Raw genomic sequence first — 15839 nt, 5'->3', positions numbered from 1 at the left:
AGGTTATCCCTCAGCCAGCACACAATAAACCTTTTAATACACCCAATTCTTGGGTTCTTTTCATTTTTGGTGAAGGTGGTACTTATGCATTTAAGACTTTCACAAGACAGTCTGAATGTTCAACACTGGGCAAATGAATAAGTAAACACATACAGTATATACAGTACAAATAATTTTAAACCCTCTGACAAGGATGCATTTTATGGATGGAAGCAGTGATGCACACATATGCTCCTACACTTTTTTATCTGAACATCAGCTAGTGGGGCAGGTGTCTCTCCACACACCAGAGCCCCAGCTCACTGAATCTCCACAGGAGTGCCCTGGAAGAGGCAGTTGGTGGACAGGTTTCACGAGATCCCAGACCAGTGCTCATGGGATATCTCCACTGCAGGTTGCCTGCACTGTATGTGGGCCAGTGCCACCACCATCTACAAAACAGCTGCAGGGATATTCTATCACTATCCCCCCTACCTCTTTTACTGTTCTTGTCCTCTTACTTTTTCTTCTCTGTCTCCTCTTTCTCTATCTTTTACCCATCTCCCTCTATCCCTCTCCTGCAGTATTTCTTGTTCTTTCTCCCTATAACTTACACTCCACCTTTACCATCTTTCTCCTTGCCCTCCTGCTGTCCTCTCTTTTCCACTCTCACCATTTCTCTCCCGACTTCCTCTTCCTACATCGTTCTAACTCTTCCCGCCCCCCTCCATCATTTTCCAAGTTTGAAAGCAGGCCGCAGTGGAGGAGACCCTGTTTTGTGCGGCGGGGTTGAGCTGCGTAGAGGCAGCCTGCTCTCTCAATCCTCAGCAGGAAGACTTGAGAGCCCAGTCTGCTGACTACACGCGCGGCTTGTGTTTGGTTGAACAACGCTGCATTTTCATGCTCTGCTTTCTCCTTTCGAAAGAATCTCCGCAGTGCGCAGTTGGCAGAATGCTAAATAATAAGGGCAGTAAAATTCCTATCAACAAAAGCACCCAATAACAAAAGCTTTTGTGCAAAACTGTTCAGGTATTCTGTTTGTAAGAGGAACGTCACTGCACTTGCAAGAGCACAGAGAAAGCTGAACAAAGTCCCTGTCAGTCAAACACATACACAGTCAAGGGCTAGGGTCTGTAGCTGTGGTCACACATATCTGTAGTACTTTCTGAATGGCTTCCTATGACCCGATGTTTGGAAGTTAACATTTTAACTTGACCTCTTCTCATGTTGGTCAGGTTGCCAGGTCTGCAAAACTACAAAATAATTACCTAAATTTTGATTCCCTGTCTGCATATATAAGGCAGATATCTTTAGCACAATACTATTTCAATAACTGAGGTGATAGTGCTGTTTAAGGCTGAGAATGAGTTAACCCAGTGAGTTTGAGTAGCAAGGGCAGAACAACACCATCTTCTCCTTCAACACCACCAAGCCTCAGCTTTCCCTGGCTGGTCTTGAGGAAGCAAAGTGTAGCAAAGATCTGTGCAACATAATTCCATCATGCATACAAAAGGAACAATTGGCATCTGTATCTTATTTCTGTACTGCACACTGCCTCAGTGTTATATCTCATTGCTCTATAAAACAATATTCTTCCATCCAATTCCAGATAAACCTTAAATAAAATGTATCTTCTAAACCTAAAATGTAGCTTCCACTCTTGGTAATAACATATGTAATAACATATCCTTATTCTACTTATATTTCAGCATACAGGTTTGGCAGCAGATCCTCGGGTAGGTAGTACTGTACTGGCACTGCACTGTCTTTCAATAGGTGAGTGTTGTATACAGTTTATCCTCTTCTCCACTTCTATATAATTCAAAATCCACGGCGGCATAGTTAATTGTTTAAGAAATGTTTAACTCCATTAAAATCACGCTTGTCTTAAATGAGTACCCATATTAACCAGCATTTTGTGTTAGCTTCTTTAGCAGATGTTTAGTGATTTTCAAATATTCTCTTCGCCAACCCTCCTCTGTCTCTAATCACTCTTGAATTCTGCCTACCTACTCTGAGAAACTCTTGGCAGCTCTGTATCATGTCTAGAAAAAAACTCCAAAAAGAAAGCCAAGGACAGGGAAAAACCTCAAGTAAATTTACCAGAACAGTATGTGATAGTTTTAAATGCAGGAAAATACTTGTCATGCTAAGGAATGTCAAAAGAAACAGGGCCTGTCCAGTCAGGACTGAACCAGGTCCTGTCTGGTTTTCTTGGAGAAATTGGAGGACCCAGCAAAATCCCAAACCAATGTGTAGACCATGCAAACTCCACACAAACAAGTGCCTGAGGTTAATATAAAACTCTGTGAGAACTCTGAGGCAGTAACACCATCCATCACATCCATCATGACGCCACACTACAAGATTTTCAAATCCTGAAATGGATTGGCAAAGTCAACTGAGCAGTCTGCTTCAAAACTCACAGTGAAACAATTGGAAACACAGAGGGTGTAGCTTTAAAGACTAAAAAGAGGAGGTATGACTTGTAGGTAAAGGATTGTGGGGGTCAGACATAAGCTCTCCAGTCACATCATTGAAGGTGATTCCTTGTAATCATTCATAAAACGTTCAAGAAATGGCCTTTAAAGTCCTCAGATCAATTAAGCAACTAATAGGCAGACAAACAGGGTAGGGCAAGTGGCCTCTCTTGTTTTAACATTTCTCACATACCATGTGGTCTATGAAATACAGTAAATTCTTTGGTTGATTTTTATCACCCACATCCCCAAACGGGTGACAAAGCAGTAACTGCCAAAGATGTCAGAGGGCACAAAGCACCCAAAGAGCTTCCTGTATTTTTTAAAAGCTCACTCACCTCAGAGAAGCACAGATCACCTAAATAGCAAAAGCACAATTAATGAGTGAAGATATGTTGAAAATTAAGTGAAACAGATCTACAGTGAGAAAGGCTGAATGTTCGCTAAAAGAAGAATTACAAGTATGTTTCTGCAGCGTGTAGCAAGATGTGAGAGTGGCACATGTTTCTACACACTGAAGAAACATACATGTAATTACTTGGTCTTTACAATCCTTCAAAAGCTATTTTGCATACATAGACAATTCTAAACATTTAGAGCTGGAATGCAATCAGATCACATCTAATATCACATACAGTACAAAAGAAAACGATCTAAAAACAGAAATGCAATCTGCAGCCAATTAGAATGAGCGACTGTTTATTCTAAATGTAAACTTTTGTTTATTGAATTTGTCAGGACAAACAGTAATCTGATCTTATCAAAATTTCCGTTTTTTACATCAGCACAAATACACGACAGAAAAACAGGCAGGGGCTTCAAAGATACCCAACCCGCAAATTCCCTCCCCCCCGTAGGTTGAACTCTACTGTACACAAGGACAGTAACCGGAGATCACTGACTCAGTCCAAGCTCTCTTTGAAGTCCCCTAGCAACGGGACACTATCAGCCAATTGCTGCTGGGATTGGGCGGGTTCGATGTTGGTCAGGGTTTCATCGGCTTACAGATGTGTCAACAGTGACCCCTTTTAGCACTCAGGCTTCACTGCTGTCATCTGTGGTGATGTCAGTGTGAGCTGCAGGAGTCCTCTGTCCCCTTCCTTAGCTTTGGCCTGTCTTCAGTAAGATGAACCTTCTGTTGTGGTGTTTTGAGGCATTGGCTCTGATCAAAGGATAATTAGACACAGTGCATTCTGATGGTAGCAAGACGAAATAGCACAAACTGTTTCTGAATCATCCTGAAATCATGTCACAAACATGATGACATTAGAAGCACACATATTTTAAAATATTTACATGGATTAAGGTAGATGAAAACAAGATTAGGACAAATTAGAGGCCAGAAGCAGGTAATTTATATTTTTATCCCTTTTAATTTGTACAATTAAAGCAGCTTGTCTGTATGAGACTTGTCTTTACTCCAGGTAGCTCTGACTGACTATTGCAAAACAACAGCCAAAGCTGAACATAAGCTGATAAGTAGTTATAGGCGTGGGATTCTTCCTCAGCACTGAGCAGCAGTACTATATGCTCCTGTTTGTGGATGAGTGTTATGTACAGTATGTAATTTACTGTATGCTGAGGAATACAGTTGCAGTTAAACAGAATGACCACTAGAGGCTTGGACACTTTCTGGTGTTTTCATTCTCACTTGGATTCATTCAATTGTAATTAGTGGGAATGTAACACAAGGGAATTCAAAGTGGTTCCCCTCTCTTACAGATGGGAGAATCCAAAAGATGTGGCACTTGTTTGTAGTATCTCAAGTTACAATAATAATAATAATTGTACATAGCACATTCGATAAAAGTAGCTTCTCAAAGTGCTTTACAGGAAAAGTAAAAAATAGTTTTTTTAGGATAGGAGATATCAAAATTAACACAATAATCACAAGGGATTAGAAATGCAGTACATGGTGCAAGGAGCAGACACAGACACCAGTTAAATCAAAGACTTTCTGAAGAAGAAGGTTTTGAGTCTGGATTTTGAATGTGCTCAGGACAGGTGACTATCTGATATCCTAGGGCAGTGGTTCTCAAACTTTTTGGACCAAGTACCACCCCTAATCCAACCAAAGCATCCAAGTACCACCTACAAGTCATCATCTCATAGGAAGACCAGCAATTCTCAATGACCAACATGAGCGCGCGTGCACACACACTCACACATACATATAATAAATATTATAATAATAAACTTTATTTGATATAGCGCCTTTAAAGGTGGCTTCTTAAAGTGTTTTATAGAAAAAAACTACAACAAATAAAAATAAAAAAGCACCATTTCAGTGAGAGGGGTGAGCCTGTTTAGTCGAGCAAAGCAGATATGAATTAATTTTTCGAGCCTTCATACAATTCACAACAGTCTTAACAGATTTTAAATCGTCAGGCATTGTCTTGACGGCAAAGGTCTCGCGGTGGATGTTGCAATGAAACCATTAATTTCTGGAGCAACCTCTCATGCAAATACACCGCTGTGTCGGCTTGTGATTGCTCTAGCACCGTCTGTACAAACTCTGACACATTTTATCCAGTCGAGGCCATTCTCTTCGATAAATTCATTCAGAAGCTGAAATATGTGCTCTCCTGTAGTTCCTGTTGGTAGCGGCTTACAGAACAGAAAGTCCTCACGGGACGTACCCTCAAACTCGTATCTAACGTAAACGAGCGAATTGGCCAAATCTACTACAGACTCATCTAATTGCAGTGAAAAACATCTGCTCATCTTAACGCGCTCTGTCAGCGTACTTTTGATATAATCCTTCATTTCAATAATTCTATGAATGACTGTCTTTCAGGGGGGGCAGCAGGTCGAGCTATTCAGCAGCTTTTTTTTCACACATAATATTGTGGGGCTTACCTGTTTTAGCAATCCGCAAGCTTGCATTTTTCCACGTTTCCGTTTTTATTTCAGTGTTTATTTTAAGTATTTATTTCATGCGCATGGAAGAGAAACACAGAGACGCTCGGTGTATTTTTCTCAAATTAACTTAGAACAGTTCTTAAATATTTTTCTGTTATTTTTCACGCTTTCCTGTGCTCACAAGATTAATAGCGTTCGTAGCACGCATTTCTATGCATTCCTGAGTTTACAACGTTGGCATTGTTCCAAAATCACACACATTCTCCTTTCTCCTTATTTGCTGGAGATACAGTAGCTTTTTTAAAATACAATTGGTCACTTGCGTCCGTAGCAGGCATTCCTATAGAGTGGTATAGAATTAGAGTATCTCTTGTGTCCACTGAAGTATTAGCGCGCACTGTATCGTAGTACGTAGGTTGCGTATTCGACACGTATAAAAATACAAGATATGAAAACCCGTCCCGATTTTTTCAGCGCACACAACACAGTTCCAGGGTCATTTGGAGTACCACCTGGTGGCACGCCACGTACCACTGCAGGTATGCGTACCACAGTTTGAGAACCACTGTCCTAGGGGATAGAATTCCAGAACTTTTGGGCCTCTGTCACCCACAGAGCGTCAACAAGCTTTGAAGACAAACAAAGACCAGAATTGGAAAGACAAAGTTTGAGACATGAAAAGTAAGAAGATAATAAGTCATATATGTACTGAAGTACTAAACCATGTAGTGTTTATAGGTGAGCATAAGGATTTTGAAGTCAACATGATATCTGATAGGAAGCCAGTGTAAGGACTCCAGGATGGGAGTAATGTGATCACTTGCATGTGACCAGTCAGGATTCTGGCTGCCAAGTTTAGGACATACTGAAGTTTGTTCAGTGTGGATTTAGATACCCCAGTGGGAAGGGCATTGCAATAGTCAGTTCTAGTGGGAAACTATGCTATGAAGCTAAGAAATCTGTTTTTAAGCTCTTTGGCTACAAGAAATGCTCAGAGTCTGGACCTAGAGATGTGTTTTTGTTGTGGATAAATACATTGGGCGAACCACACACATTTGTCTATCCTGGGAGCAATACGTTTGCCCCAGGCATAGCTTACCTTTAAGTACTGTTCTCTTTCTAGGAGGAGAGAATTAAGTGGAACAGAAGAATGTAGGTGTAGACTCTGGGACTTGACTTGGCTTCAAATGTAGGACGAAAATGTTTCAGACCATCTACTGATAGAATTTCTACCTATCTACAACCAGACTGTCTTACACATTGGTGGTATTTGTGGGACTCTAGCGCCCACCCTAAACCCTTTTTATTTGAGACATAGAAGTCATACTTTGCCTCAGAAGCATTTTATTTGGCTGTAGGCATTCTTACCTTTTACATCTGTAGACTTTAGGAGACATCGTAAAAGCTTTCATACAAGCTTTAGAGGCACAGCAAGAAACAGAAAAGACACTGCAGGAACACCCTCAGGCCGAGCAGGAATCTACGTTTACTAACCTCAACCTATTACAAGGACAACAAACTGCTCAAAAGGAGACTAAAAGTCTGCAGACATATTATTTCAAAGCACACTGAGACTGCCAACATGGTTCTGCATCTAATTGTTAAATTACCTAACAGTCCTGATGCCAATTTAGGAGTCCCAGTGACTGTGTAGAGTAAAATAACAAATAGTGATGATAAAGCAACAGAAGCTTATCTCTTATTTTGATTTGATTTGAGACAATAGCAGAGCATCACAAGTGGCTGATGACCAGTGAATTGTGATTAGTGACACCACACACTAGGCTTCCCTGCGCAAAAATATTAATCCGGGGTATATGCATGATCACAAATCTTTGATGTAATACACCTTGCCTGCAAAATGTTACAGCCAGAACTAAACACTGCTGCAAAAGACTCTAAGAATGTAAAAAATGTAATATGACATTTTGTAAACAATGAAATTGGAAATTGTGAATTCTCACATGGGTTTTGAGCTTCTCTGTGGAGAGCTGAGGTAAGCCTGAGGTCCGTTTCACTTCAGTCTAGTGCAGCCCGAAGTTCAACTTTTGCAAAGTCAGTTTTGGAGTAGTGCTAAATTAGTCTAAAACCTGCTGAACGTAATATTTTGTTCTTTATATGTCACCCTTCACAACAAGTTGTTAGAAAGTGCTTTATAGACATTCTTACATTTTCAGTAAAGATGCAGAAGACCACTGGGTACAGAGGAGGAAAAAACAGCAAAAAAACTCCCGGACTAGAGAAAATAAATCTCTCAGGGTCCAAGGCCCATTGCTTGCCTTCACACCAGGCAATGAATCTTGTGATAAATGCAGGGCTGTAATATTTTAACGAGAACAGGATCAACCGGTCCTTAAATTTACATTGGTGTCGGGAGTGTTTCACACGTGGAAGTCACACAACAATGCCAAAAGAGACTGGGAACTTCCAGAGCATACAGAATGGAATAGGAAGGGTCTCTGATCAGGTGTTTTGCATCAGAGGAGTGGGGGCACATCTTTGCCAAATGAAACCAGGGAGGGGCAATTGTGGAGCCTATTGATTCCAAATGACCACAAAGAGGGGCAATCGCAGAGGCTCTGGACTGTACTTTAATCAAGCTGGAGGAACTTGTCACCCACCCTGACCTTCCCAATAATAGCAAATGACCTTCCTCTTTACTGTACTGTCGCTGACCGAAACGTTTTGTGGTGCCAACATTCACCAAGAAGAAGAAATTGAATTTATTGCAGTGTTTAACTGGACCCATCTCAGGGTTCATGCACCCATTATTATAAATAAGTAATAGGTTTATTCCATGCTGAAACGAGAAGAAAGACAACACAATGTTTCGGCTGTGAAGCCTTCTTCAGGTTTTCTTCTCTTTTCAGCATGGAATAAACCTATTACTTGTTCCTTTGCAGCCTACGCATGCTGACGCAGCTACCCCACCTGAACTACTTCAACCATTATTAGAAATTGTAATGCATTAGAATAGCCCCCTCGCCCTTCGCAGCATGGCTGTCACTGTTTTAACAGTATTGATACAATATTGATGGCAGAGCTGCAAGCCGATTGACCCACAGCAAACTTTAGCCCAAGCGGTTCCATTAGCGAATGAAACACTGACTGCAGCCACATGAGGATGTTCATTTTATCGCTCAGTGAAAAGTTCCCCTTGCTCTTTCTGGAGGGTATGCTTGAATAGTGTCCAAGGAGCCCGGTTTGACCTCCACTGCAACTCAGCAAGAACCCTGCTCCCTCTAGAATATTAGTCTCCTGTTCCCCACAGGCACCATATGGGACATAATCGGGTTATTAATTATGCCTTTTATACAGATAATGAAGATAAGAGCAAACACCCTCAGTCTAGATGTACTAATTGATTTACAACACATTCAGGGTTGTTAATTAGCACAAACAACACTGTACTTGGCTATGGCTTATTAATAATCACATTAATTGCTTTTTATTTCTATCAGATGCAAAGCAGATTATAAAAATCTTCTCCTACTCTGCTCCATGCAAGTAAATGCAAAATAATCACCTGAAAGGGAAAAATGTCACAAATCGGAGCTCTCCACCTCAATTCTAGACTATCCATGTCTGATCTGTTGTGAGCTGTGTCAATGCATTCAGAGGGAACAGACACTGAGCACTTTCTGAGGCTCCTCTCCGTTTCTCACTATCTCCCCCTCTCTCTCACACACATACTGTTACTCTGGGATCTCAAGGAAACAGATAATTTACACTGAACAGTAACACACTGAAACGCAACCAGCTACACATACATTGGTCTGAAAACCAGTTCATCTGGGAGGTTTGACCTGCCAGTGAGGGCGCTAAAGGAGAAATTACACAGGGCTTTCTACACAGTAAAAAGGAGGCTCTATAATACAACCCCCTGCAGTCCACAGACTATTAAGACCTGTAATTAAACTATAACCACCTTATTACCTTAATTCTCAATACTGCCCCACCCCATCCCAATGCATTTTCCACCAACATTTCATACACATCATTATGCACAAGTATGCACACAAGGAAGCTAAACCAATAATATACAACATTAGCCCTGGAAAAATGGCACAGAACCCACTTCAGCATCCCAAGGCACAACATTTTAGCAGCACCCAAGAGAGATCACTTGAAAACAGTTGACAGAAGTCAATTCTGTTAAAATCTACAAAAGTGTTAAAACTGCTTTGACGTGTCTCGTGTTAACAAAACTCCGTTCTCTCAGCATATATTGAATTTAGGTAAAAATACTAATATTCAGGTTAGAACTGAAATGGTGTTGATAACAACCTCAGGATTGTTAAAACCACACTGTGCGGGGTGACATTTTTTCCACTACGGTCAGCGCTCTCGTTTTCCTGCATTGACAGTAGGACCTAAGAGGAGACCAAACCACGCTGGAAACAGAGATGAACGGGATCCTCTAGGACTACTGTGCTCGCAGCAGACGAACGGCCAAGCTGGACCGAAGGCCTTCTCTGGCTTATAATGTGTCTTCCGATGAAGACTAGGGCTGCGGGTGCTCACCGTGAAAAAGCACCGTCGGTCGGACCGACTGAATGCAGAAAAGAAGGCAGACGGCTTAGACTAATGACAGTAAAGCGAAAATGCGCGAGTACGTCCCGGTAAGATCTTCGCAGAAACACCCTTTATCTCAGTTAAAAAATAAAAGGACTGTGTAGTTGGTTTACGTTAACAATTTTTTTTCTGAAAACGTTATATTCCGCACTCCCATCATAAATAATCAGGGTAATGAAGGCAGGGACCGTTCTCTTCAAACCTCCGTAACCTAACGGGAAGAAAAGCGAAATCTTCTCACCTCAATGAATGAAACGTACTGCTGTTTCTCCTGAACTGTAACAAATCATTTTTATAATGCCGTCGTCCATGCGCCCACTTGAACGTTTCTGTAGAAATGTACTGCGTGCATACTAAATGTAGCAAGGTGCACTACACAGCCAAAGAAAATACAATTAATGTATTACAACGGATTGAATCGCATTCAGTTGTCATCAACTGGGTATAATCAGTATTTCATTAAAAAATCTGCTGAATAAGATGATAATGTAGCAAATGTTTTTCATCAGTTCTGTATCATTACTATTAACTAGTTCTTATGCTACGTTACCACTTGCTACTCCTATTTCTACCACAGAACATATAGTAGCAATAGCAAACTAACTAGCAAACAGATGAAGGATTGCGGTTTATACGATATTTGTTTTTAATTCATATCGCAAAAGTTTAACAATTTCTCACAGGGTGAATTAAGAATTAAAAGTAAACCCAACTCAAAAGCGCAACACGTTCCTACTCGCACTTGCTGCGGCAGGCACCAACATAAATTCGCATTTCCACAACGTACAGGAATACTGGGTTTCCCTCTAACTTGAACATTATAACTCCTTTCCCAGCGCAATTAAAAAAAAAAACAAGAAAATCTTTGCATCTCTGTGTTTATCTGCAGAAGAAGAAGATGAAGAAGACGAAAAGAACACAGCGGACTCTACACAGCTAACTATGGTAATACAGCGCTGACATATTGAAAGGCGCAGAACACCCGAGTCACAGGCAGAGAGACGGAGCAGGAGCGACAGGTTCTGCCTGTTCCGCAGCACCTTGGGCGTCTCGCAGCCTTACCATTTCTGCGAGACAGGAAGAGATCAAAATGACCCAAACGTCGCCACTTACATTGTTCCGCAGGTCTTGCAGAGCCACGCTCATCGTGCACACGGGAGCAGCATGGGCGAGCAGAGCGCCACGGGAGTCTACCTCTGCTGTGGGTGATGGTGGAGCGGAGACACTCCGCGGGCTCGCTTTGCCATCTCGCTTTAAAAGATACTGCACGGGCTGCTGGAAACCGCCATCAAGCAGGAGGCAGCTATTTTTTAAAAAAATGACATTTAATAACGGCGATTGCTGTTCTCACGGCTGTCTTTTCACGTATGACAGTAGCTAACGTCCTCTTCAAAAAGCTGCGCGCGTGTAGGGAGGGGGGATTAATGATAAATCACATTTGATTCGTTATAATTACCATTGTTTCCCATTGGCAGAAATCTGCCAGATTCGTCTGTCATTTATTTTCTCTCTCTCTTTGTGGTCAAAACTGGCAAAAATCTACCACCGCTGCAGATCGCGGTAGAGATACATAATATTGATCCTTGCCCTCCCAATCCTCTCTCTTACACACATACTCTCTCATCTAGCCTGTTACTATGACAGAAAAAAAAAAACATCTATTGTAGCTACGAGACGATTGCCTACCAGGGGCATCAGGTGTGGTCTTAGGGGCGCATTAGCAATTTCGATCAGTGTAGCTACAGACCGTGTCGTTTGATTGGCTGTGTGCGTTGAGGTCCGTGCGCGCATTACAGTACTGGAGACAAGCTGGTAAAAACAGGGTCTGCAGCACGCAGTACCCCATGTGCGCTGCTATTGTGGGGTATGGTTTACAGCGCTGGTGTTGCTCTTGTTGCTTACTATTATTACATTTATTCATTTTAAATTTAAAACAACAGCATTAGTTATATGATGGCTAGAATCGGGGGAACCCTTGACAGACGGAGATAGGCTACACCGTTGAAACCTGTTTTTTTTTTTAACAAAAGGCTGGATGAGATCACCTACTACCAACCTAAGCAACACGCTGGACCAAATGTTTTCCTCTGGTCTGTTGAATATCTTACACCTCTTGTGCAGGTGTATAGACCACACAATACTGAGCACAAAACAGAGCAGGCACAAAAGTGTCTGTTAGCTTGTCATGTGTGTCATACAGGATTGGATGTACATGCTAATGCTAATATAAAGCTGATTTATATTACAGATGAAGAAATGAAACGGTGAAAAATTGCACTGTGAGTTTGTTGCACTCAAATTGAAAGGATTTTCTGTTATTGAATATTGTGTATCCCTGTCATGGTGTGACAGACTTAAACACACATGAATGATTAAAATTTTTTGGTATATAAAGCATTCTTTGTATACATAGGAAACAACACATTTTCTCCCACTGTTATGAATTTTACAGTACTAACCCGTTAACCTAATTTCTGCTTATGTCTGTTTTAGTGTGATGTTAACAGAGGGTGTGATACTCTTGTAGAAAATCACTCACATGACCAGATCATGAGATGACAAGTGTGTGAGAATGCATTTTTAATAAGACATATACATTTCTGTACTTACTTACGTATAATAGACATTCAAGTAAGTAGCTACGTCAGGATGTGCAGGCTGCAAAGGAACAGGAAAATATTTATTTGGCTGTGGAGCCTTCTTCAGGTGTGTGACATGGGAGAGGTGACGATATCAGAAGGAGCTCTAAGATAAGCGAAGACATCATGGCTACTGTGATCAGCTGGTTGGTTTTTCACGGAACATGGAGCGTTTCCCTGAAAGGGAGGCTCCCACGATGACATCAGGAAAAGAGGATTTATAAAGGGAAGTGATAAAGGCATCTTAGGCTGGACTGAAGGTGTGACAGCTTGGACTCCAAACTTCTCCCTCTCCCAACAAAGAACAGGGTTCATAACTTAAGAGTTAATATACACATTGACTATAACATGTTACAGTCAAGCTTGTAGGTTCTATCTGTCACACGTATGTTCTCAGAGACAAGTTAATATGCACTGATTTTCATTTATTGATTATCAGACATGCATTTGGAATAATAGTTCAGCTCTCAAGAATTAGAATTTGAATAATGAAATTATACTCAACAATATGTTGGCACAATATCCTTGACGAGTTTGAACTTTGCACTGGTAAAAAGGAGCTAGGTGGATTTGGCCGTGGTAGCTTCTCTGTGCTGGGAGGCTACCAGTGCAGACAGAAGAGAAAGAAAAAAACGTTTGCCTTGCCCTGCTTAGCAAGTTGTGTTGGCCTGAGGCAGCTCTGTCAAAATAGTGTCCTGCTGACTTCAGTCTTTAAAAACTGTCTGTGTACAGTTTTTCTTCTTGGGATCCTCAAGGTAGACAAAAAGGGAAGCTTAGTTCATTCCATGATATATCTTTTCTCATGGATTTCTTGATTTTGAAAGAGTCTAATTTTGTTTATCAGGCAAAAATAACAGTGGGTTGGGAACATAAGATCTCTTCTGTTCAGGAAGAATATCCTGGGCAGAATTCAGAATTATTTACTGACTCTCTTGGCCTGGTGTCTTGGAGAAAAGTCTGGTCTTGACACGTACTGCTTATAGTCACATGTTTGGAAAAGTCAGGCAGTTTATTTGGAGAGATTGATATAGCTGGTAGATGAACCTGGCGAAAATGTGTTAGGTTACAGTTTATATGGGGTGACATCTCCAGGTGGTGATTGGCTGAGATTTCACAATTGGTGGATCTTCATTTGGGTGATGTAAATTGATCTTTGATCTGTGTTTTTTGGGAAGAAAACAGCCTGGAGACTTGCTGGAGCCCTGAAATATATATCAATAAATGTATAGCATTGATACAGCTTTACAATGTCTCTTATCAGAGGGGCCTCCTTAGGCACATTCTTGTGCCTTCCATAGACATGCACCATGCTGCTTGGTCAGGCACACAAAGATTATTAGAAATCTTTAACAACACTTAATTCTAAGTTAAATAATAGGCCTTGTCGCTACAGCATCTATAATCAACTCAGACCCATCATTTCTATAACACAAACAAGGAGCAACTATCTGAAGGATTACTTTTAAACAGGAAATATGGCTGCTAATGCTGTTTGTGCATCATGGAAGAGCCATAAACCTGACTACAGTTATACTGCAGCCACAGACTCAGGTATACAATGCATGTCTAGGGGTTACACATCTTTAATATTTACATCAGCTTGGATGTTGACCCCATTAGGACAAAGACCAGAGTTTTCTTATGAATTCCGGTTCATCCATTCATCATCTGGTGATGGCATGTGTGAAAGAAAATAGGAATGGCTGTCTTTGGTCTTGTTAAGGAACCTATAGTGTTTTGGTGGAGGTAGTGTAAGGGTACCAGGGGGAGGTGAAGCAGACATTAATGTCAACTTTTGGATTAGACATGTTGTCAATCATAATCAATGGCATCTCACTGCAGTTTAAGCCCTATTTCAGCAATATCAACTTGTTTTAGAATTGTGAGCAAGAATGCTAATACCTCATAGACCTTAGAATGTTAGTAGGTATAACCATCTATACATATGAAATGCATAGTCCAGCTCTGTTGCTGAAACCAGAACTCCTGGCTTCTTTCTGTAGACATCTGGATGAAATCCTCAGATCAATTAACTGCTAAATACCAAAAAGGCTTTATGGGCCAAATGGACTCTTCCTGTTTGTAACTGTTCTTGTAATTTCATGATAGATTCTGCCTTTTTTTCAAAGTTATTATTCACAGTATGAAGAAGCTACAGGGAAAGATTTGGCAAGAATCCTGTTTCAGTGTTCAGTGCACACAGGGTCGCTCTGCCGCTCTGCTGCTCTGCAATGCTATGTCTCTTGGCGTTTCTGCATGAAACCAATCTGCTAAGTGCCAAGCCGCAGTGGAAGTGCTCTGTTGGACTAGGACCAAGACATTGATTGGGACTTGGCATGGTGAACTGACAGCATGTGCCAGCGAGATAAGTCGGTATCCTGACTCTGGTCAATAACTCACAGTCTTTGCTACTGAATTGTTTCTACGTGCCATTCATTCTACTGTTTTTTATAGCATCATCCTTCATCTTCTAAAAAGCCAAACATAAATACACATTTAGCCAAGACTGGAGGTGTACACCATACAAATTACTGATTATTTATTATAATAGCCAAGAGTCAGTATTCTTATATCATATTTAAAGATCAGTTCCATAATATAACAAATCTGAACAATATGACGCATTGGATGTTATATTAGCAGCTGTACTACACCTCAAAAATAATATTGTTCATGCAAAAAAAGAAGACTTCAGGCTATCCAAATCGGCAAATCTTGTTGTATTAGTACAGAACATTATGGAACATCATGGAAAAAGATGCTGTCATCTAGTTTACCTTAAATTTCCTTGATTATTTTCTTATAAAAATGGAATGAATAGAATACAAAATATTTTGCATACAATAGCAGGGGGCTTCTTGAATGACAGAAGGCTGATATTTAAGTAATAAGCATTAAGCACTGAAGTGGGGAATAGTTTTTCACTTGTATGGATGCCCATGAGGGAAGATTACCAGCAGTACTCAGAAATGGTAGCAAAATAGAACAACCTTGTATGTAAAGAGTACACAGAGAAGACTGGTGCAGAGTGTTTAATGGCATATAGGCAGAGGGCATCATGAGAACAGTTCAAGTGGCTCAAGGAGCTCTGAGCATGCAGTGTTGTGTCAGCTGTCAACTGGGATGTCTGCCTCCAATCTCCCCACCTTCAGACTGGAGAGAGAGGAAACCAGTGCTTAACTGACCCAACTTATATTCTCTGCGACCTTAAGTCTATTGACGTTCCACAAGGAGGAGATGATGTCTTTCTCTTTAGAGGCCATCCAGTAAGCTGTCAACGTCAGTTTTCACATGAATAAATCAT

The 15839-nt window shown here is 40.9% G+C and overlaps 1 protein-coding gene and 1 long non-coding RNA gene across 2 annotated transcripts in view; one reads left to right on the top strand and one right to left on the bottom strand.

The window, feature by feature from the left end:
* ece2b (endothelin converting enzyme 2b) overlaps positions 1-11623 on the bottom strand; it is a 77464-nt gene extending 65841 nt beyond the window's left edge. The window contains exon 1 of the mRNA XM_088612315.1: positions 11010-11623. Within this exon, the coding sequence (XP_088468441.1) occupies positions 11010-11042 (33 nt within the window). The 5' untranslated portion in view covers positions 11043-11623. The remainder of the gene's footprint in view (positions 1-11009) is intronic.
* LOC148676742 (uncharacterized) lies at positions 9707-12290 on the top strand. The gene is made up of 2 exons (XR_015928256.1): positions 9707-9943; positions 10786-12290. It is a non-coding gene; the product is annotated as an uncharacterized LOC148676742 (long non-coding RNA).
* The last annotated feature ends 3549 nt before the right edge of the window (positions 12291-15839 follow it).

The sequence above is a fragment of the Lepisosteus platostomus genome, chromosome 2, assembly GCF_059453375.1.
Source record: "Lepisosteus platostomus isolate fLepPlt1 chromosome 2, fLepPlt1.hap1, whole genome shotgun sequence".
Classification (NCBI taxonomy): domain Eukaryota; kingdom Metazoa; phylum Chordata; class Actinopteri; order Semionotiformes; family Lepisosteidae; genus Lepisosteus; species Lepisosteus platostomus.
The sequence above is the reverse complement of the archived record's forward strand: the minus strand, read 5'-3'. Positions and strand labels throughout refer to the sequence as shown.